The 21,616-nt window shown below is 42.7% G+C and overlaps 1 protein-coding gene across 3 annotated transcripts in view; it reads left to right on the top strand.

The window, feature by feature from the left end:
• The window catches only part of LOC121277612 (ribonucleoside-diphosphate reductase subunit M2), a 34,562-nt gene extending 13,616 nt beyond the window's left edge, over positions 1 to 20,946 (top strand). For 2 of the 3 annotated variants that reach the window (XM_041187158.1, XM_041187157.1), the window contains exons 3-12: positions 11,652 to 11,758; positions 11,883 to 11,957; positions 12,363 to 12,503; positions 13,955 to 14,071; positions 14,162 to 14,295; positions 14,385 to 14,479; positions 18,485 to 18,618; positions 19,297 to 19,401; positions 20,204 to 20,317; positions 20,413 to 20,946. In XM_041187158.1, coding sequence (XP_041043092.1) covers positions 11,672 to 11,758; positions 11,883 to 11,957; positions 12,363 to 12,503; positions 13,955 to 14,071; positions 14,162 to 14,295; positions 14,385 to 14,479; positions 18,485 to 18,618; positions 19,297 to 19,401; positions 20,204 to 20,317; positions 20,413 to 20,565 — 1,155 coding nt within the window. In that variant the 5' untranslated portion in view covers positions 11,652 to 11,671 and the 3' untranslated portion in view covers positions 20,566 to 20,946. Of the gene's footprint in view, positions 1 to 11,415; positions 11,759 to 11,882; positions 11,958 to 12,362; positions 12,504 to 13,954; positions 14,072 to 14,161; positions 14,296 to 14,384; positions 14,480 to 18,484; positions 18,619 to 19,296; positions 19,402 to 20,203; positions 20,318 to 20,412 lie in introns of those variants that run through there. The other variant, XM_041187156.1, reaches the window with a different exon arrangement.
• Positions 20,947 to 21,616: the final 670 nt, after the last annotated feature.

Genomic DNA, 21,616 nt, shown 5'->3' on the forward strand with positions numbered 1-21,616 from the left:
ATTGGAGACATCAGTCATGGCTACAAAGAGTAACTCTGGTCTCCCAAGCCCATCTATTTATTCTCTTACACCCATCATTGGCTACTGCAGAATGAAGCATCACACCTGCTCCTTGGATAACTGTATTATCATGCAGGATAACATTTCAGTTGTCTAAAATGACCACATCTATGGACTGGTACCTCTTCCATTTGATGTATGCATTGGAGTTAATGTGTTGGCCCTTAACTCACTTGGGTTTCATCTGTCTCATTCTTGGGAAATCTACCAGATGATAAAACTTCTGGTCCTTTTCAATTCATGTCTCTTTCCACTGGATAGAATAGTAATCAATTTGTGCACAGTAAACTCCCACAAACAGCAGTGTGATAACAGCCATATAATCTACGTTTGTGATGTTGATTGAGGGATAAAGATTGACGAGAACACCCGGGAAAACTCCTCTGCTCTTCTTTTAAATACTGGGCCTTGGTTTAACATTTCAATCAAAGACAGCATGCCTGACAGTATAGCACTGAAGTGCTAATCTTGAGTTTTGTCCTCAAGTTTCTGCAGTGGGACTTGAACCCACAATGTTCTGACAAAAAGGCAAGAATGTTACCAACTGAGCCACAATACAAGAATAAATTGTTGACAGGCTTATCTGGCAGATGGCCTAAATTGATTTTCTGGCATAGAAGCTTAATGTTGCAGTGATCTTGACAGCTACAGGGAGGGCTGTCCCATTTCTTAATGTTGTCTATAGATCAATATGCAGCAGATGGCATAGCCTCTCTTGTGAAGCAGTGCCTCTGAAGACAGGTGCCACCTGAAGTACCTAGATAGTCTGTAAACGTGGATTCCTGAGTGATAACAGGTGCAGAAGTTTCTTTGTACCTGAAGGTGTTGACATGGAAAATCCATGAGGATGTTGGATTCTGGTGTAAGTGCTGGAATGTGCCTACAAACAGCCTCTGTTACCATTCCCATCAAAGTTTATGGGTTTCCGAGGGTAGTCTGAGGCTGCATCTGTGGCATCCACCTGAAGAGGCTGGAAATGCTGTCCAAGCTTTTTCAATCTGGAAAAGCCTGGTCAGCATTGGTTTCTGATCAGGATTGGGGAAAAATGCTATCCCCACTGGACCCTATGTCAGTGGTCACTTGTGATGTTTATTAAAAAAAAATTGTTTCTTTCATCATCAAAAGTCCTTGCATCTTCTCCTGTAGGTGAGACAAATATGAGACCGAGTGTAACTACACCATCCTGCTGCCAGGTTCCAACTGAAGGCTACAGTATAGAAAATCCTGACCTAGGAGTGAGATTTTAATTCACTCAAAATCCATTCATTTACACCAAGATACAATTGGGGAATCCCAATCCACGACTGCTCTCCCCTTACACTGATGGATGGTCTTTTAGCTGCAGAAGGAGGGCAACCCCTCCCCCTCCACAATGTCATATCAGAAACTTTGCCCTTGGCTGAGGATCTGGTGTCTCCGGATCCTGGCTGAATGTTTGGCTTTTCTGGCAGTTCTCCACCAGAATTATACTAGGGGTTCACTAGTACAGATGCCCATTTTCAGCCTATCGCATTTCCATGAATTGATCCCCCTCTTCCAATTCACACAGCACTAAGGAAATATGAAATAGTTTTCTATACTCTCTCTTTGGTTAGCTACAACTTGCACTGCAGTAATAACTGTCAACATAGTTTCGATGTTCAATCAAACAATGATAATAAATACTCTGAGGTAGCTCAGACTTTTCCCCTGCCAAGTGGGGAAGAAGTGCACAGAGGGTAGGGATTGGAGCCTTGCCCAAACTCATAAGAATTGCTAGGGACCTGATATGCATATTTTAATTGCAATAATTTGGGTTGTGCATGCCTGCAATTAGGCCTCTCCATTTCTACCAAAATTGCCCATTGGAAATTTAGACAAGCCGAGTTGGAGCATAAGAACTTTAGGAACAAGAGGCCATTCAGCCCCTTGAGAATGTTAAGCCATTAAGTTAGATCATTGCTGATCTTCATCTCAACTCCATTTTTCCACCATTGCTCCATATCCCATGATACTTAGACCTAAAGCCCAATAAAGTCAACAATACATTAGCATTTTTGGTTGCCTTTTTGTACCTGCCTATTGGATTTCACTGATTTGTGTATTAGACAACCAAGCTCTTTGCTCCTCTTTTGCACCATTTAGAAAATATTCCAATTTATGTTTCTTGCATCTAAACCTCACACTTGCACATGTTGAACTCGATTTGATATAGTTTTGCCTGTTCATTAATCTGCCACTGTATCTTTGCATCTTCCTGTTCCTACCTGCACACTTACTGACTCATCTAACTTAGTGTCAATCTACAAACTTGGATATACAATTCCCTATTCCTTCATTCAAATTATTGTTAAGTATGGTGAAAAGTTGAGCACCCAGAACAGATCTCTGGGAAAGACCACTAGTCACAACCCAGTAGAGTATTTACCCTTTATTTCCCATTTTCTGTCTTCTATCTTCCAACCAATTTCTAATGCAGGTCAAAATACTATGGACAATTCCATGTCCTTTCATTTTTACAGGGAGCCATATATTCCAATTTGCATCTGCCACATGCCATCAACACAGTGGGCAGAGCTGCAGCAAGTTGGAGCTTTACTACCTGAACTTAGTCATGAAGAATGACCACTTGAGTAACAAATGCTCAGTACTTGTTGACTCACATTCACACAGGAGTCAACACTTTGATGAAAGGAAGAGAGGAGGGAAGGGAAGGGTAAAGGCAAAAACTGGATGCAACAGAATTTAAAAAAGCAGAAATTTTCAAGCTTTTATAAAATGTTATTTATTTTTTCATGGCTTACCCTCCTTTATAGATTTGCTGTTGCCAGCCATGATTGATGAAGGGTATCTGCAGACACCTTTTTTGTAGATATTCTGGCTGTGCTGTGCTGCTTACTTATAGCTAGAATAGGTCCTTGAAGTTCAGCCATTTCCTGCCCTTAAAGCTGTTGTTCAAATATATGATCTAACTACCATGCATCAATTACTTCAGATTGTAAGGCTTTATTTAAAGGTGAAGTATTTATTAATAGGGGTTAACTGGCATTGATATCACTTTTACGTCAATCAGTTCAATGCTGTCAGCACAACTTCCTTAACCCACCACAAACCATTGGCGGTACAGAGTGGGAGGTGCTACTTAAAGTAATACTCACCTATTCTCATAGAAAATGCTGCAACTGATTGGGAGACATTTCGCTGCAGGATTATAAGAGCTCAGTTGTTAAATGATTTTAAAGTAAATAGTAGCTGTACAACTTGCTGAATTCTTAAGATGCTTTGACCAATGCACTTTTTCCAATACATGGGAATCCTTCTGGCAGTTGCGCTCAAGCTGGGAGAAGACGATCAGCAGAAACAGGAGGAAGGAGCAAACAGATCTGTAACTGCAGGTGGACCAGTTAGAAGGAGGCAAACTCATAGGAATCCTTATTCTCACAATAAAGACTTTAGGTTCAGGACTACATAACTGCAATTCTGAGGAGCAGTGTAGAAGGAGATTTTGCTGCTTGAGGGAGACCATTACAGTTATCTCGCCCCTTGCAACAAGACCTGCTACCCACATCTAAAGCTGGTATTGCATTATTTGTTTCAGTCAAGGTCACTGCAGCCTTTAACTTCTTTGTCTCTGGCACCTTCCAGCCTGCAACAGGTTTTAAAAAAGTTGTTTATTCATTCACGAAATGTGGGCGTCTTTGGCTAGGCCAGTATTTATTGCCCATCTCTAATTGTCCTTGAGAAGGTGGTGGCGGGCTGCTTTGAACTGCTGCAGTCCATGGTACATCCACAATGCTGTTAAGAAGGGCGTTCCAGGATTTTGATCCAGCAACAATGAAGGAACAGTGACACAGTTCCAAGTAAGGATGGTGTTTGGCTTGGAAGGGATCTTGCAGGTGGTGGTGTTCCCACGTATCTGCTGCCCTAGTCTTTCTGGTATTAGAGGTCGTGGATTTGGAAGGTTCTGTCGAATTAGCCTTGGTAAGTTCCTGCAGTGCATCTTGTAGATGTAACACACTGCTGCCACTGTGCGTTGGTGATGGAGGGAGTGAATGTATAAGGTGTGGGCTGCTTTGTCCTGGATGGTGTCAAGCTTCTTGAGTGTTGTTGCAGCTGTACTCACCCAGGCAAGTAGAGACTATTCCATCACACTTCTGATTTGTGCCTTATATGGCTGGTCCAGTTCAGTTTCTGGTCAATGGTAACCCCCAGGATGTTGATAGGGGAGGATTCTGCAATGGTAATGCCATTGGATGTCAAGAGGAGATTGTTAGATTCTCTCTTCTTGGAGATGGTCATTGCCTAGAATTTGTGTGGCACGAATGTTACTTGCCACTTATCAGTCCAAGCCTGAATGTTGTCCAGGTCTTGCTGCATTTGGACATGGACTGCTTCAGTATCTGAGAAGTTGCGAATGTTGCTGAGCATTGTGCAATCATCAGCAAACCTCCCCACTTATGAGTTTATGATGGAAGGAAGGTCATTGATGAAGCAGCTGAAGATGGTTGGGCCTAGGACACTACCCTGAGGAACTCCAGCAGCATTGTCCTGGAACTGAGATGATTGACCTCTAACAACCACAGCCATCTTCCTCTGTGCTACATATGACACACATTCTACAGTGTAGAGTTTTTCCCCTGATTCCCATTGACTTTAGTTTTGCTAAGGCTCCTTTATGCCACACTTAGTCAACTCTGCCTTGATGTCAAGCGCAGTCACTCTCACTTCACCTTTTGAGTTCGGCTCTTTTGTCCATGTTTGGGTCAAGGTTATAATGTGGGCAGGCGCTGAGTGGTCCTGACGGAACCCAAACTGAACAACACTGAGCAGGTTATTGCTGAGTATGTGCCGCTTGATAGCACTGTCGATGATCCCTTCCATCACTTTGCTGGTGATTGAGAGTAGACTGATGTGGCATAGATTGACCAGGCTGGATTTGTCCTGCTTTTTATAGGCAGGACATTTTCACATTGGGCAATTTTCCACATTGCCAGGTAGATGCCAGTGTTGTAGCTGTACTGGAACAGTTTGGATACCTGTAACATGTGCAGTTCATGCTTGCATTAAGCAGGTGACTAATTGCTATGTTTGCTAACACTTTCATCACGCTCGCCATGGACAACTAACAACTGCAGGATCGGACTCTGTGGTTCCTACAGATTTTAGGGTAACCTCAAGTGCAGAGCCTCATTGACTGCAACAATGTTATCCTGCGGGCACCATCAGACAAGCCCACTGCTCTCATGCACCATAAGGGCTTCCATCCCATTAATGCACAACTGCTATATAATCGCAAGCAGTGTGTCAGGCACATCTGTGCCACCAACTCCCCATTTTTCCTAGGCTACCCTTTTGCACTTGCACTTCTTCCACCCACTTGTGCGCTAAGTTCATTTTATGGTAGCAATGATTGTTAAGTCTTTGGTTGTTAAATATCAGATTTCATGCTGGTTGAAGGAATTCAATTAACTGTAGTATCTTGTGTAAACCTCTCAAACACATTATCTAAATTGCCCAGGGCATTGTTTTCTGTGCTGGTGGTTGGAAGGCAAGTGATGGTGCATCTTGTAGAGGGTTGTCTCCCTCCATCAATGTAGTTGTAAGAAAAACAGGAATAGCTGGAAAAACTCAGCAGGTCTGACAGCATCTGCGGGGAGGAACACAGTTGACGTTTCGAGTCCGTATAGCTCTTCATCAGAACTGAGGAATTAGGGAAATGAAGTGAAATATAAACTAGTAGAGGGGGGTGGGACATGTAGAGCTGGGTAGAGGGCCAGTGATAGGTGGAGGCAAAGAAGAGATTGCCAAAGATGTCATAGACAAAAGGACAAAGAGGTGTTGATGGTGGTGATATTATCTATGGAATGTGCTAATGGTAACATTAAGAGTAGCAAGCAGGACGAGCAAGGTACAGATTGCCCTGGTGTGGTGGGGGGGAAGGGGATCGAAATGGGCTAAAAGGTGGAGATAAAACAATAGATCGAAATAAATTTAAAAATAGGTGGGAAAAGAAACATTTTTTTTAAATTATAAATGCAGCAATCGTCCATGTCCCCCTCCCTATGCCCCTTCACCCACATCAGCGATCCCTTAGACACTGGGCGCAAGAATTCCCTCAATAACTGACAGTTGTCTATAATCACATCCACAGGTCATACAGAACCCACGTCTAAAAGACAATTGAGTCCGCAAGCAATGACTCTGCTGCTTCGTGTCTTCCTTCGACATGATGCAGAATGAGTGTCCTGTGTGTTATTATTCTGATGTACACTGCACAACTTTTCTTACATTGGGAGAGCACAAGGAGCCACCACTGGACAAAAACCTCCAGCAATGTCAGAGACACTATCTGATGGCCAGCAATGTCAGAGACACTATCTGATGGCCTTGAGGATGGTGAAGAAATGGAGGAGTCCAATATATTCCTCAGTAAGAGCTTTGACAGCAGCTCATTGATGAGCATTTCAGCTGAACAATCTCTGCTCCCCCACATCTGTCCCAGTCTTTCTGGGGACCTCTGGTAAACAAAAATGCTCAAAGAGCAACATTGATAGTCACCTGATAGTGCTCCTGCAAGGTGATTCCTTAGCATGGGAGGTGGTGCAGCTGCAGCTAGGAAAAGGATTCTTGGCATCCTCATGGTTGGCAACTTGGAGCTCAGGCTAAGCTGCAAATTGGTTGCTGAGGAAGTCAGGGTCAACTGGTGTTTATGGTACCGGGTAGGATGTAGGTTGAGGGAGTGGCGAGGGAGCAGATATGCTGTTGTCCTGATGGAGAGGGCAGCAAGTTCCAGTCTCATTCTATAACAGCCTCTGCTATTGGGTTGCAGATTTGTACTTCCACTGATCTGTGGGAATCTATGATCTGATGGAAATTTCTATCTATTTGGTCTCCAACTGTTCCAAGGTGACAGAGAGGTGAGTCTGAAAGATACTGATACTGGTGCGTGACACTTGACAAGGTCCAGCTGCAGCTTATATTGAGATGATGCCATGCGCCAGTACTGCACACATGTTGCATGCTAGTAGGGCAGTCCTGCACTGTACAATTACCCATGTTGTGATAAACCTTTGGCAAAGGTTCTGACACATTCATCTATCACCTGTACACATTTTCCTTTACCAGTCTGGGGCACCTACAGTCTGCTTAAGACCTAAATTTGCCCTCAGGTTTTTTTTAACTTATTCGTTCATGGGATGTGGGTGCCATTGCTCATACCTAATTGCCATTTGAAAGTGAACCACATTGCTGAGAGTCTGGAGTCACATGTAGGCCAGACCAGGGTAAGGACAGGGGATTTTGGAAAGGACATTAATGAACCAGATGGGTTTTTACGACAATTGATGATGGCTTCATGGTCATCATCAGACTTTTAATACTAGATTTTTATCCTGCCTTGGCAGAATTCAAACCTGGGTTTCTGGATTACCAGTATGGCGGCAATACCACTATACCACCAACTCCTCCTTTTTCCTAGGCTACCCTTTTGCACTTGCGCTTCTTCCACCCACTTGTGCGCTAAGTTCATTTTATGGTAGCAATGATTATTAAGTCTTTGGTTGTTAAGTATCAGATTTCATGCTGGTTGAAGGAATTCAATTAACTGTAGTATCTTGTGTAAATCTCTCAAACACATTATCTAAATTGCCCAGGGCATTGTTTTCTGTGCTGGTGGTTGGAAGGCAAGTGATGGTGCATCTTGTAGAGGGTTGTCTCCCTCCATCATGTAGTTGTAAGAAAAACGAGAATAGCTGGAAAAACTCAGCAGGTCTGACAGCATCTGCGGGGAGGAACATAGTTGACGTTTCGAGTCCGTATAACTCTTCATCAGAACTAAGGAATTAGGGAAATGAAGTGAAATATAAGCTGGTAGAGGGGGGTAGGACAGGTAGAGCTGTGTAGAGGGCCAGTGATAGGTGGAGGCAAAGAAGAGATTGCCAAAGATGTCATAGACAAAAGGACAAAGAGGTGTTGATGGTAGTGATATTATCTATGGAATGTGCTAATGGTGACATTAAGGGTAGCAAGCAGGACGAACGAGGCACAGATTGCCCTGATGTGGTGGGGGGGGGAAGGGATCGAAATGGGCTAAAAGGTGGAGATAAAACAATAGATCGAAATAAATTTAAAAATAGGTGGGAAAAGAAACATTTTTTTAAATTATAAATGCAGCAATCGTCCATGTCCCCCTCCCTATGCCCCTCCACCCACATCAGCGATCCTCTAGACCCTGGGCACAAGAATTCCCTCAATAACTGACAGTTGTCTACAATCACATCCACAGGTCGTACAGAACCCACGTCCAAAAGACAATTGAGTCCGCCAGCAATGAGTCTGCTGCCTCGTGTCTTCCTTCGACATGATGCAGAATGAGTGTCCTGTGTGTTATTATTCTGATGTACACTGCACAACTTTTCTTGCATTGGGAGAGCACAAGGAGCCACCACTGGACAAAAACCTCCAGCAATGTCAGAGACACTAGCTGATGGCCTTGAGGATGGTGCAGAAATGGAGGAGTCCAATATATTCCTATAGTAAGAGCTCTTTGACAGCAGCTCATTGATGAGCATTTCAGCTGAACAATCTCTGCTCCCCCACATCTGTCCCAGTCTTCCTGGGGACCTCTGGTAAACAAAAATGCTCAAAGAGCAACATTGATAGTCACCTGATAGTGCTCCTGCAAGGTGATTCCTTAGCATGGGAGGTGGTGCAGCTGCAGCTAGGAAAAGGATTCTTGGCATCCTCATGGTTGGCAACTTGTAGGAGCTCAGGCTGAGCTGCAAATTGGTTGCTGAGGAAGTCAGGGTCAACTGGTGTTTATGGTACCGGGTAGGATGTAGGTTGAGGGGGTGGCGAGGGAGCAGATATGCTGTTGTCCTGATGGAGAGGGCAGCAAGTTCCAGAGTCATTCTATAACAGCCTCTGCTATTGGGTTGCAGATTTGTACTTCCACTGATCTGTGGGAATCTATGATCTGATGGAAGTTTCTATCTATTTGGTCTCCAACTGGTCCAAGGTGACAGAGAGGAGTGTCTGAAAGATACGATACTGGTGACAAGGTCCAGCTGCAGCTTATATTGAGATGATGCCATGCGCCAGTACTGCACACATGTTGCATGCTAGTAGGGGAGTCCTGCACTGCACAATTACCCATGTTGTGGTAAACCTTTGGCAAAGGTTCTGACACATTCATCTATCACCTGTACACATTTTCCTTTACCAGTCTGGGGCACCTACAGTCTGCTTAAGACCTAAATTTGCCCTCAGGTTTTTTTAAATTATTCGTTCATGGGATGTGGGTGCCATTGCCCATACCTAATTGCCATTTGAAAGTGAACCACATTGCTGAGAGTCTGGAGTCAAATGTAGGCCAGACCAGGGCAAGTACAGGGGATTTTTGAAAGGACATTAATGAACCAGATGGGTTTTTACGACAATTGATGATGGCTTCATGGTCATCATCAGACTTTTAATACTAGATTTTTATCCTGCCTTGGCAGAATTCAAACCTGGGTTTCTGGATTACCAGTACAGCGGCAATACCACTATACCACCAACTCCGACTTTTTCCTAGGCTACCCTTTTGCACTTGCACTTCTTCCACCCACTTGTGCGCTAAGTTCATTTTATGGTAGCAATGATTATTAAGTCTTTGGTTGTTAAATATCAGATTTCATGCTGGTTGAAGGAATTCAATTAACTGTAGCTCTTCATCAGAACTAAGGAATTAGGAAAATGAAGTGAAATATAAACTAGTAGAGAGGGGTGGGACAGGTAGAGCTAGGTAGAGGGTCAGTGATAGGTGGAGGCAAAGAAGAGATTGCCAAAGATGTCATAGACAAAAGGACGAAGAGGTGTTGATGGTGCTGATATTATCTATGGAATGTGCTAATGGTGACATTAAGGGTAGCAAGCAGGACGAACGAGGTACAGATTGCCCTGGTGTGTTGGGGGGAGGGGATCGAAATGGGCTAAAAGGTGGAGATAAAACAATAGATCGAAATAAACTTAAAAATAGGTGGGAAAATAAACATTTTTTAAAAATTATAAATTATTGGAAAAAGGGGCTGGGAAAGGGGGTGGGAATGGAGGAGAGAGTTCATGATCTGAAGTTGTTGAACTAGATATTAAGTCCAGAAGACTGTAAAGTGCCTAGTTGGAAGATGAGGTGCTGTTCCTCCAGTTTGCTTTGAGCACTGGAACATTGCAGCAGGCCAAGGACTGACATGTGGGCATGAGAACAGGGTGGTGTGTTGAAATGGCAAGCAACAGGGAGGTCTGGGTCATGCTTGCAGACAGACTGAAGGTGTTCTGCAAAGCGGTCACCCAGTCTGCGTTTGTTCTCTCCAATGTATGGCGTCCTCTGTGATGGTGGAACAGAATTTAATATTGACTTTTGGTCACTAGATGGTGCTAAAAAACGCACTGGCAAATGGTTTAATGTTAGCAAGGGTTGTAAAACTGGTTGTTAAATGTCAGATTTTCTTGTTGGCTGAAGGAAAGTCAACTATAACTTCTGTGCATGTTTTTAAATGTAATTACTTGAATATTGATATGAAGAGTATTACAGTATGTATGATGGACCATTCCCTTACTCGTTTTTATTGCACTAAAAATATTCATACCTTAAATGTTTACTAATCCGTATTTTGTCGTGGGTCGTGAATGAATAGATTGATTGATGCAGATCATATAAATACGTTAAACCATGGGATTAAAATCCATCTGAATATGATCGATAAGTACTAGTTAAACTTGCACTGACGTTACAATGTCCGTCATTGTTCCTTTAATCATTAACGTTTAACGCAAAGACTTGTTAACTTTTGCATTGCAATTCTTGTTTCTTCGTTTGAAACTTATAGTAAAATTTAATCATTACAACGAACACTATTTAATAATATTTCAATTAAAAGTTGCACAATCATCCTTAAAAAAAAGCAACATCGGAGGCGTTAACTTTATTTGAAATCGGTGCATGACTTTGCAGATTTTTAAGGAAACGGTTGAAAATAAAGTCAGAATCATGGTGTATTTATGACGATCTAAATATCCGAAACTTTTAACAGAAAACCTTCTGGATGGTTGGGGGAGGGGAGCGGGTGGGGGAAGGTTGAATTCTGCAAGCTGAAAAGATAAATTGAAGATTTTATTTTCCCGCCAAGGCCGATCTAATCGTCCGGATGAATTCCTTTGTCCGGCGGAGACTCCGCGCTCAATTCGTCGCCAGCGGCTGAGAAATCGGAATTGCCGCGGAAGGTCGGCGGGCGCTGATTGGCCAGCGGGTGCTCCGCACGTCGCAATTAGGGGCGGTCCAGTCGCTGCTGATTGGACGGCGGGATTCCGCGCCAAATTCCGAAAAGGATTTGAGGGTGAAGCCGGCGCGCGGACCAGGCAGTAGGAGAGAAGCCGCAAAGAGGGAGGTCAGATCAGAACAGATTCAGACAGGAATCCTCTGGCTCAAGAACAAGCGGGCTATTTCACAAACTGGGAGACTTACATTTAGTTAAAAGTCTTTTTTTTTTGTTTTTTTAAATCTACCCCATTGGGCAGTCAGTTAATTCACCTCGTTTTGTTTCTTCCCCCCCCCCCTCTTTATTTTACAAACGAAGTCATCCCACAGAGTATCAAAATGCTGCCAGTCCGCACACCTTTCGCTGTCAGGAATGAGAATGTCGTCTCTGCTCAGATGAACAAGATCTCCCTGAAGGAGAATACGGTGAGTGAAGGCGGGACGACGAGCTTTTAATTTTAAAAGAAAATATATGCGAGGCGATCCTTGAAGTTAAACTCAGCCAGTGAAGTGAACGGCAGAGTTAACTGTTTGTTGCTCTTTTCCGCAGCCACCTTCCTTGAACAGCACTCGGATCCTGGCCAGTAAAACTGCCCGCAAGATTTTGGTGGAAGCCGATGTGACGGTATGTTTTAATGCCGAGGAGGTCTAATGTAAAGTTTTAAACCTTGTACGGCTCTTTTCAACTTCCCTTTTACCTAACTAGTGCAATAGTGTATTGCTACACTCTGGCGCCAAATAGCTGGGAACACCACCCTCTTTGCCCCCCCCCCCCCAACCTCTTCTCTCCACCCCGGGTTTACTGCAGGGAATTCATTTCGGTTTCCTGAGGGATAATTGCTTTCTGTAAAAGGATCTTTTACTTGTTTTAAAAAAAAACAATTTAACACGCCAGTGCTTTAAACTTGGAATTATTTTGTTGGGAGGGGAGCTGAAGTAAATGGCGCCGAGTGTAAGCAAGGAACGAAGCCGCGTTGTGTGTAACTGGTTGTGTTCGAGTGCGCTTTGTAATTTAAAATTTTATTCCCAGGTGAAATCTGAAAACTCGAGGTTAGACGAGGAGCCTTTGTTGAGGGAAAATCCGCGCCGTTTTGTTATCTTTCCTATACAGTATCACGACATCTGGCGGATGTATAAGAAAGCAGAGGCGTCTTTTTGGACGGCAGAAGAGGTAAATAAATACCTTAAAATCTCTATTCATACAAAATGCGATTCTTTTATCAATTTTAGTATCAGAATCCTGGGGGCAGGGTGGTGGGCCGGGCGGTTACCATTGACCAGGAACCGAACAGGGCTTGCCATATAAATACTGTGGCTACAAGAGCAGGTTAGAGGCTAGGAACCCTGCGACAAATATCTCACCTCCTGACTCCCCAAAGGTTGTCCACCATCTACAAGGCACAAGTCAAGTGTGATGGAATACTCTCCACTTGCTTTGATGCATGCAGCTCCAACAACACCCAAGAAGCTTTGATACTGTCCAGGACAAAGCAGCCTGCTTGACTGGCATCACATCCACAAGCATTCACTCCCTCCACCACTGATGCACAGTAGCAGCAGTGTGTCTTGTATACAAGATGCACTGTAGGAACTCACCAAGGCTCCTTAGACAGCACCTTCCAAGCCCATGACCAATACCATCTAGAAGGACAAGGTCAGCAGATAGATGGGAACACCACCACCTAGAAGTTCTCCTCCAAGTCACTCACGATCCTAACTTGGAAATATATTGCTGTTCCTTCACTGTAGCTGGGTCAAAATCCTGGAACTCGCACCCTAACAGCACCAGGGGTGTACCTACAGCACATGGACTGCAATGGTTCAAGGCAGTTCACCAGCACCTTCTCAAGGGCAACTAAGGGGTGAGCAATAAATGCTGGTCTAGCCAGTGAAGCCCACATCCTGTGAATTAATTTTTAAAAATGTTTAACTGCCCCTCAAAGGATCAAGACAATTAGGAATGGGCAGTAAATGCTGGCATTATCTATAATAACCACATCCAGGGTGAACTTGTAAATAAAGAAAGTTTGACTTTGTACTCTTACTTTTCTCTCTATTCTGCACAGGCACCCTAATCTTTGATATGCATGTAATTCAAACTTCCTCTTTACTCTCTGGATCTATTGTCTTGCCCCCTCCCCTTCCTGTTATCCAGTCATACCTCCTTTTGTTTGTTTCCTATTGGTTACTTGGTATCCTAATTACCAGTGGCCCCACTCACCAACCTTCCCACCCATTGCATTTGTTGGGAGATAATCTATATCTTTCTGCATCTGCCCTCTTATGAAGAAGCCCCATGCCATCCATGACCTCATTGTGAGTAGTTGCATCAACATCACGAGACCTTCTAACATTTCAACTCACAGCTGATGATACCACTCCACCCTATAGCCATGTGGCAATACTTTTCACCACCTGCCTTGCTGAAACTGCTGTTAGTGATGTGACCATTATCACCAAATTTCACCCTGGGTGTCCCCCTATTTCTGACATTTCGAAGGAAAAGCATCTATTAATACACTCATTTTTGTAACAATTTGGTACTTTCTTCCTGAATGGTAAACATGTTTTTACTGATGAATTATGTGCAATAGTACTAATGTTTGCAAATAACATTAATAGGTTGACCTCTCAAAGGATCTCCAGCACTGGGATTCCCTGAAGTCTGAAGAGAGACACTTCATTTCTTACGTCTTGGCATTCTTTGCAGCAAGTGATGGCATTGTAAATGAGAACTTGGTAAGAATTTATTTTTTGACTTCGTGTGCATTAGACATCTTTCTTGAATTCAAGTTTTGGTGATCATATTGTTATTTTGTTTGTCAATAGGTGGAACGTTTCAGTCAAGAAGTGCAAGTAACTGAAGCTCGTTGCTTCTACGGATTTCAAATCGCTATGGAAAATATTCACTCAGAAATGTACAGTCTTCTTATTGATACTTATATTAAGGATCCTAAGGAGAGGTAAATGGATTCTCAATGCAAGGGGTTCAAGATACATGGGTTATTCTGTTTAGGTGTAATTTTAAAATCACAATTGTGTGTCTTCCTAGGGAGTATCTGTTCAATGCAATTGAAACTTTGCCCTGTGTGAAAAAGAAGGCTGACTGGGCACTGCATTGGATTGGTGACCGTCAAGCAACATTCGGTAAGCAGTGTGAGAGTATTGTATGTGGAGGAGAAATAGGCATTTTTCAATTAGATTGTGTTCACTATTCAAAAAATTCTGCAATGTAATTAGTTCTCATCACAATACATGTTTACTCTAGACAGCCATCTATATCAGGCAAATGGTGCTAACACCAGAACTGCTTATTACACACTGGCACAGAAATGTGGCTTGTGGATTGTAGGGATGAAAGTTGGGAGATGTGTGTCGGGACCGGTGCAAGTCCTGATGCGCATACATGTGATGAAATTGCCTGGGAAGTTTTAAACTAACATACGAATTAGGAGCAGGAGTAGGCTACTCTACCCCTCGAGCCTGTTCTGCCATTCAATAAGATGGCTGAGCTGAGTGTAACCTCGACCCCATATTTCTGCCTACCCCTCAACTTTCACCCCCTTGTTAATCAGGGGTCTATCTAGCTCTGCCTTAAAAATATTCAGACTCTGCTTCACCTTTTGAGGAAGAGTTCCAGACACTCAACCCTCAAAAAAAATTTCTCCATCTGTCTTAAATGGGTGACCCCATATTTTTGAACAGTGACCCCTAGTTCTAGATTCTCCCACAAGAGGAAACATCCTCTTCACATCCACCAAACCAAGACCCCTCAGGATCTTAAGGGTTTCAATTAAGTTGCCTCTTACTGTTCCAAATTCCAAAGCATACAAGCATAGCCTGTCCAGCCTTTCCTCAGGACAACCTGCATTCCTGGCATTAGTCCAGTAAACCTCTGAACTGCTTCGAACACATTTACATCTTTAAATAAGGAGACCAGTACTATACACACAGTTCCAGATGTGGTCTCATCAATGCCCTGTACAACTGAAGCATAACATCCCTACTTTTGTAATCAATTTCTCCTCACAATAAATGATAACATTCAATTATAATTTTCCTGAGTTCCTCCCTCCCTTTCCATTATCAACTCCCCAGATGCTTACTCTACACAACCAATGCTCACTCTGTTAACTTTTTTCTTATTTAAACATCTACAGAAACTTGTACTACCTAGCTTTCTCTCATACTTTAAATTTTTCCCTTTTTAGTCTTTTTGTCAATCTTTGCTGTTCTTTATATTCTTTCCAATCTTCTGACCTGTCATCCATCTTTGTGTAATTATGTCCTTTTTTATTAAAGTTTGACACTTTTTAACTTTTTTAGTGACCCAAGGATGGTGGGCCCTCCCCTCAGAATTTTTTTCTCTTATTGGAATGTATATTTTCTGTGTGTTCTGAAATATCCCTTTTAAATCCCTGCTGCTGAATTCTATTGACATATCCCTTAACCTCATTTGCCAGTTCACTCTAGCTAGCTGCTTTCATGCCCTCATAATTGCTCTTATTTAAGTTTAAAATACTAGTCTTGGACACAAGCATTTCTCCCTCAAAACAAATGTAAAATTCAATCATATTACGATCGCTGCTATCTTAGGGTGCCTTCACTAGGAGGTCATTAATTACTCCATCTCGTTGCATAATACCAGGTCTAGTATAGCTTGCTCTCTGGCCCCAGAATGTGCTGTTCTAGAAACTATCGCGAAAACATTCGATGAACTCATTTACGTTACCTTTGCCCATCTGATTTTTCCAGTCTATATGTAGATTAAAATCCATGATTATTGCTGTACTTTTCTGGCAAACTCCCATTATCTCTTATACTCTGTCCTACTGTGTAGTTACAATTAGGGGGCCTGTACACCACTCCCACAAGTGACTTCTTGCCTTTATCATTCCTGTCTCAACCCAACCTACTACTACTTCTTGGTTTCCTGAACTTAGGTCATCCCTGTCTAATGTACTAATTACCATCACTCGTTAAGAGCCACCATACTTTCCTGTCCTTCCTAAACCTCTCATACCCTTCAATATTCAGGCCCCAATCATTTCCCATATTAATACCTGTCCCTCTGCTCTTTGGTTTACCATATCTTCCCAAATTTGATCCCTTGCCCCCACTATTCAATTTACAACCCTCTACTTCCTTAGTTAGGTGGCTCGTGAGGACATCAGCCTCAGCGCGGTTTAGATGTAGACCGTCCCAACGGTACAGATCCCACTTTCCCCAATACTGGTGCCAGTGCCCCACAAACCGGAACCTACTCCCACACCATCTTTGAGCCACGCATTCATTTCTCTAATCTTTCTTGTCCTATGCCAATTTGCATGTGGCTCAAGTAATAATCCAGAAATTATTACTTTTGAGGTTCTGCTTAATTTGGTGCTTGGTTCATCCTGCTGACTATGCAGAGCCTCCTCCCTCATCCTGCCTATGTCATTGGTGCTTACATGGACCACGACCACTGGATCCTCCCCCTTCCACTGCAAGTTCTTGTCCAGCCTTGAGCAGATGTCCTGAACCCAGGCACCAGACAGGCAACAAAGCCATCTGGACTCTTGCTCTTTGCTACAGAAAACAGTGTCACTTTCCCTTAGTATGCTATCCCCTACTACCACTACATTCCTTTTTGCGACCCCCCCCCACCCCCGATGGCTTCCTATACCAGGGTGCCATGGTTAGTTTGCTCATCCATCCTGCAGCCCCTGCTCTCATCCAAACAAGCTGAGAGAACCTCAAACCTGTTGGACAATTGCAGAGGCTTGCACTCCTGCCCTCTGGGTCCCCTTACCTGCCTCATTTGCAGTTACACCCTCCTTCCTGTTCCTGGCAACTGACCAAATCAGAAGACCCTATCCTTAGTGGCGTGTATGCCTCCTGGTATAAAACATCCAGGTGACTTTCCCCCTCCCTGATGTGTCAGTCTGCAGCTCAGCCTCCAGCTCAATGACTCTGAGCCAAAGTTCCTCAAACTGCAAACACTTGTTTTATTAACTTTATTACCAAGTGGTGTACTATTTTAAACCTTAGGGATAGGACAGAGCTTGCCCACTTGCCAGATAGTCACCAAACAACCAGCTCCTTTCCCTGTAGTAGAGCAAAAACCAATTTCTATGGGGTGAGAAAGATAGAAAGAGGAAACATACAACTCCTCCTTCTGCTTAATGGAACTCCCCCCTCACTAAACTCCCAAGTCTTCACTCAGTCAGCTGCACTCCAATTTGTGCTACCCAGGTCCTCTGCAAATGTTTCTAACAGCTCAGAGAGCAGACTTGGACCAATGTGTGGAAATTGAGTACTTGCCCTGGAAATGTTACACAGTTTAGTACCTAGTTTAACTCTGAACAGTCAGAATATCTGAATTGACCACCACAATTAACACCATCAACCACCCCAACCCAATGGACCATCAACTACCTATTCAGTAACTCAGTTACTTAACTGAAAGACTTAAACCTTTTAAAAACTACCTGAATACAGCAGTTACTGTCGTGAAAAGGGGGCAAGTCCTTCCTTCTGTCTTTTGCGCCCGCTGATCTTCTGTGCTCACGTCTGCACTGACCCTTCAATGCTTCAGCTGGACTAGGAAGTCCTGCTGAAAAATCATAAAAGGGTTGGGTCACAAATCTCTGCAGGCAGTGTCAATGTGCGCAACACTGACACTGGAGGATCTAGGCCCTTAAACTTAGCAGGTATTTCAATAAACTCAGTACCTTGTTAAACATGCTGATGGTTACTGCTGGCCTAGGAGGCTGGTCGCTGTCCCCTTTGTTTTTAATGCTCCAGAAACAACTGAGGTTGTGTAGTGTCTCTTTATTGACTGCTTTACATGTTAACAGTGCAAACAGCTGATTGACATTGCTTGACATCTCCATCAGCCGTTGGTTAGCATCATGCAGTATAGAACCAATGACCTTTAAAATGAATTCAGCATCCTTGACCCTATCCCTTCAAAATCTTAGGCACTAGGCAGACCAATGAATTTAATAATTGCTTTATTACGAATGTGTCCATTTATATGGTTGAAAATTTATTACATTGGAATAAATTACTACGCTGCTCATGAATTACTATTTTGATTGTATTAAATTTGTTCATTGTTATGTAATAGTTGATCACATTTGAACATTCAAATCCACTCTAATTTGCCAGGAGAGCGAGTAGTAGCATTTGCTGCTGTTGAAGGAATCTTTTTCTCTGGATCCTTTGCTGCTATTTTCTGGTTGAAGAAACGAGGTTTAATGCCTGGGTTAACGTTCTCCAATGAACTTATCAGCCGAGATGAGGTATGATTTTTGAATTAGTTGTTCATTGTGTGCATTCAGATCTTGCATCTCGGACTTGACCATAATTTGGTTAATCTAGTTTCCCATTAGCACAAATTCTTAAACTACTCCCATTGTTGCTAATTTAGTTTTACATTTTGCTCTTCAATTTGTAAATGCTCACTTTCGATGGCAAGTATCTTTTGAAAGCATCAACTGTTGGGTAACTCTTATTTAATTTATTTTGGCTACTTGACTGTTGTGGAGGGATTGACAATGTGCCAATCTAGCCTGCTTAGCACCTGCATAGTCAGTTTGCTGCAATGGTCATCGGTCAAAACCTCATCCTTTATCCTATTAGACAGACTCAACTGAGCTGCAAATCAGTCTAGTATTTCTGTTGTGCATCATTTGACCTGTTAATGTTTGCAATTTAGTGTTCTCTGAAAAATAGTTGCACCCAGTTGTCTAAATGGGCTTTCTGACTAATCAGAGATATCCTATAAAGGAATGATTCTTATGGTAGAAATGGGTGAGCATTAATGTACATTGAGGCATGCCTAGTTTCTGGTAATGTTTCATCTGCTATTCTCCTGTTTTTTTGTATTATGGCTGTATGATGCCCCATTACACACAGTAGTGCTCTAATCTCAATACATTGCAACTCAATTTTTTCCATGTTCTTTTGTAATGTTACAGGGTCTACATTGTGACTTTGCCTGTCTGATGTTCAAACATTTGGTACACAAACCTTCAGAAGAGAGGGTGCGGTCAGTCATTCAGAACGCTGTCCAAATTGAACAGGTAATTGTTGTGTTTTGATTAACTTCTCAATTGCAAGGTACAAGTTGTCACTATCTGAAATGGAGATTTCTTTATGGAAATACACCAAGTACTGAAGACCTAGCTGATATCTGCAGTTCTACTACTTAATTCCATTCTGGATCCCAAAGCCATGTTGCTCATGTGCTGTAGTCTTGAAATGTAAAGTCATTAATTGGGCCACAGGTGAGCTTGGTGCCCAGTTCGTTGGTACCTGGCAGTGCATGGAGACTGCAGCCAGCTCTAGATTGCACTGCATGATGGGGCTTGCTGCTGCCTTACAAAACTTAACAGATCAAGAGGACCCACAGTGTCACGGTGCATACAAGTGGCCAAACAGTCAGCCGGAAGGTACTTGACTTGCAACACCTAATTTTTACAATACTTCCATTTATCAACATCATATAAAAGTTCCTGACAGTTGTGCACTAACATGTAGCAGACTGTTCGGTCATCCAGGTCTTCACTTTGAAAATCTTCTGGCAATCCCCAGCCTGTTAACAAGCAACTTCAAGGAGCTTAACAAGCAATTCATTGGAGGGAAGTGGTTGGCCAGCTCTCCTACCCACCTCTTTGAAAACACCAGTATGTTCCAAAGGTCTGACACGCCACCCGGAAATGCTATTTTCAAAGCATGCCTGCATCTGACCATGTCCCCGGACATTTGAAAATCAAGCCTATGGAATCTGTGTCTAACCTGTATCTCTAGAAGCATGAATGAGCAGAATTGGTAGAAAGACGCAATGATATGAGAAATTTAAATGTAAACTGTTTTCTTTTTCAGGAATTTCTGACCGAATCTTTGCCAGTAAACTTGATTGGGATGAACTGCATCTTAATGAAACGTTACATTGAGTTTGTAGCTGACAGATTGATGTTGGAACTGGGTTTCAGTAAGGTATGTTATAGCTAAATTGAAGCTACAGGGCCAAGTTCAGTGTTTGGCTGGGGGGGTGCGGAAAAACAAAGTTAATGGCTTGTGTCTCTTCGTAGATCTATAAAGCTGAAAATCCATTTGACTTCATGGAGAACATTTCTTTGGAAGGCAAAACTAACTTTTTCGAAAAGCGTGTTGGAGAATACCAGAGAATGGGTGTGATGGCTAAGACAGCTGATAATGCATTCACACTGGATGCTGACTTTTGAAAGGACTTGGAGATTTGCATTTGTCTGCAAATTGGATTGAAAAACCTACTTGAGCTAGTGTTTTCAGATCACTGACTGGTTTGGTCAGTAAGCCTGTATGACCTATGTTTCAATTAGTGAATTGCACATTGTCTTTTAATAGGTTCCAAAAACAAGGTGGGAGATATTCACATTACCTCCAGATATGTAATTGTAAAATTATATAGTTTACAACAGTAATAACTACATTGGTGCAAGAATATTTTGGTTGTACGGTGGTATTAAGTAGTCAATGGTTTGAGTAACCAAAATGTTTTCTTTTGTTTAATAGCTGTTTGCAATAATTTTTAAAATGTACATATTTTAATGAAAATGCACTTTCTGAATAAAATTCAAAACTTGCTTTCCTGTGCCTTCTTTCACTGCCCAGTTTCTAGTACCTAGCAGGGGTTTAGGTTCATTGGGTAGGCATAATGGAGACAGTGGTGGTGAGGATAACTTAACGAGGGTGGGTCCTTTCCACTTTGAAGAAACTATGGCCAGCATTTTAGGGCCCTGTCGTGGCATGTCTCCCCTGATGGATATGGTGAGCCATTTAAATCTCCACTCAATTTAGCGGGACCATAATATCCTGCCAGGCAGAAGGGCTGTAAAATCCTGGCCAGTGTCACACGTATTAAGGAATAGGAGTTGACCACTTGGCCCATTTGAGCTTGCTCAGCCATTCAACAAGATCATGGCTGCTATATCTCCATTTCATCTTCCCACACTATCCCCAAATCCCTTAATTCCCTTAGTGCCTAAAAATCAACTGACCTTTGCCTTGCTTAGTCGATGACTGAACATTCAATGTTCTTTACCACACTGGAATTCCAAATTCCAAAATGTTTCCTCATTTCAGTCCTAAATGGCCAATTCCTTATTCAGAGACTGACCTTGTGTACCAGATTCCCTAGCCTGAGGAAATATTTTCTTTGTATTTATCCTGTGAAGCCCCTTGAGAATTTCATGTTTCAATTTCATCACCTTGTTCTTGACTACTCAGCCCCATCAACCAGTCTAGCGACCCTTT

Source organism: Carcharodon carcharias, chromosome 5 (assembly GCF_017639515.1).
Source record: "Carcharodon carcharias isolate sCarCar2 chromosome 5, sCarCar2.pri, whole genome shotgun sequence".
NCBI lineage: Eukaryota > Metazoa > Chordata > Chondrichthyes > Lamniformes > Lamnidae > Carcharodon > Carcharodon carcharias.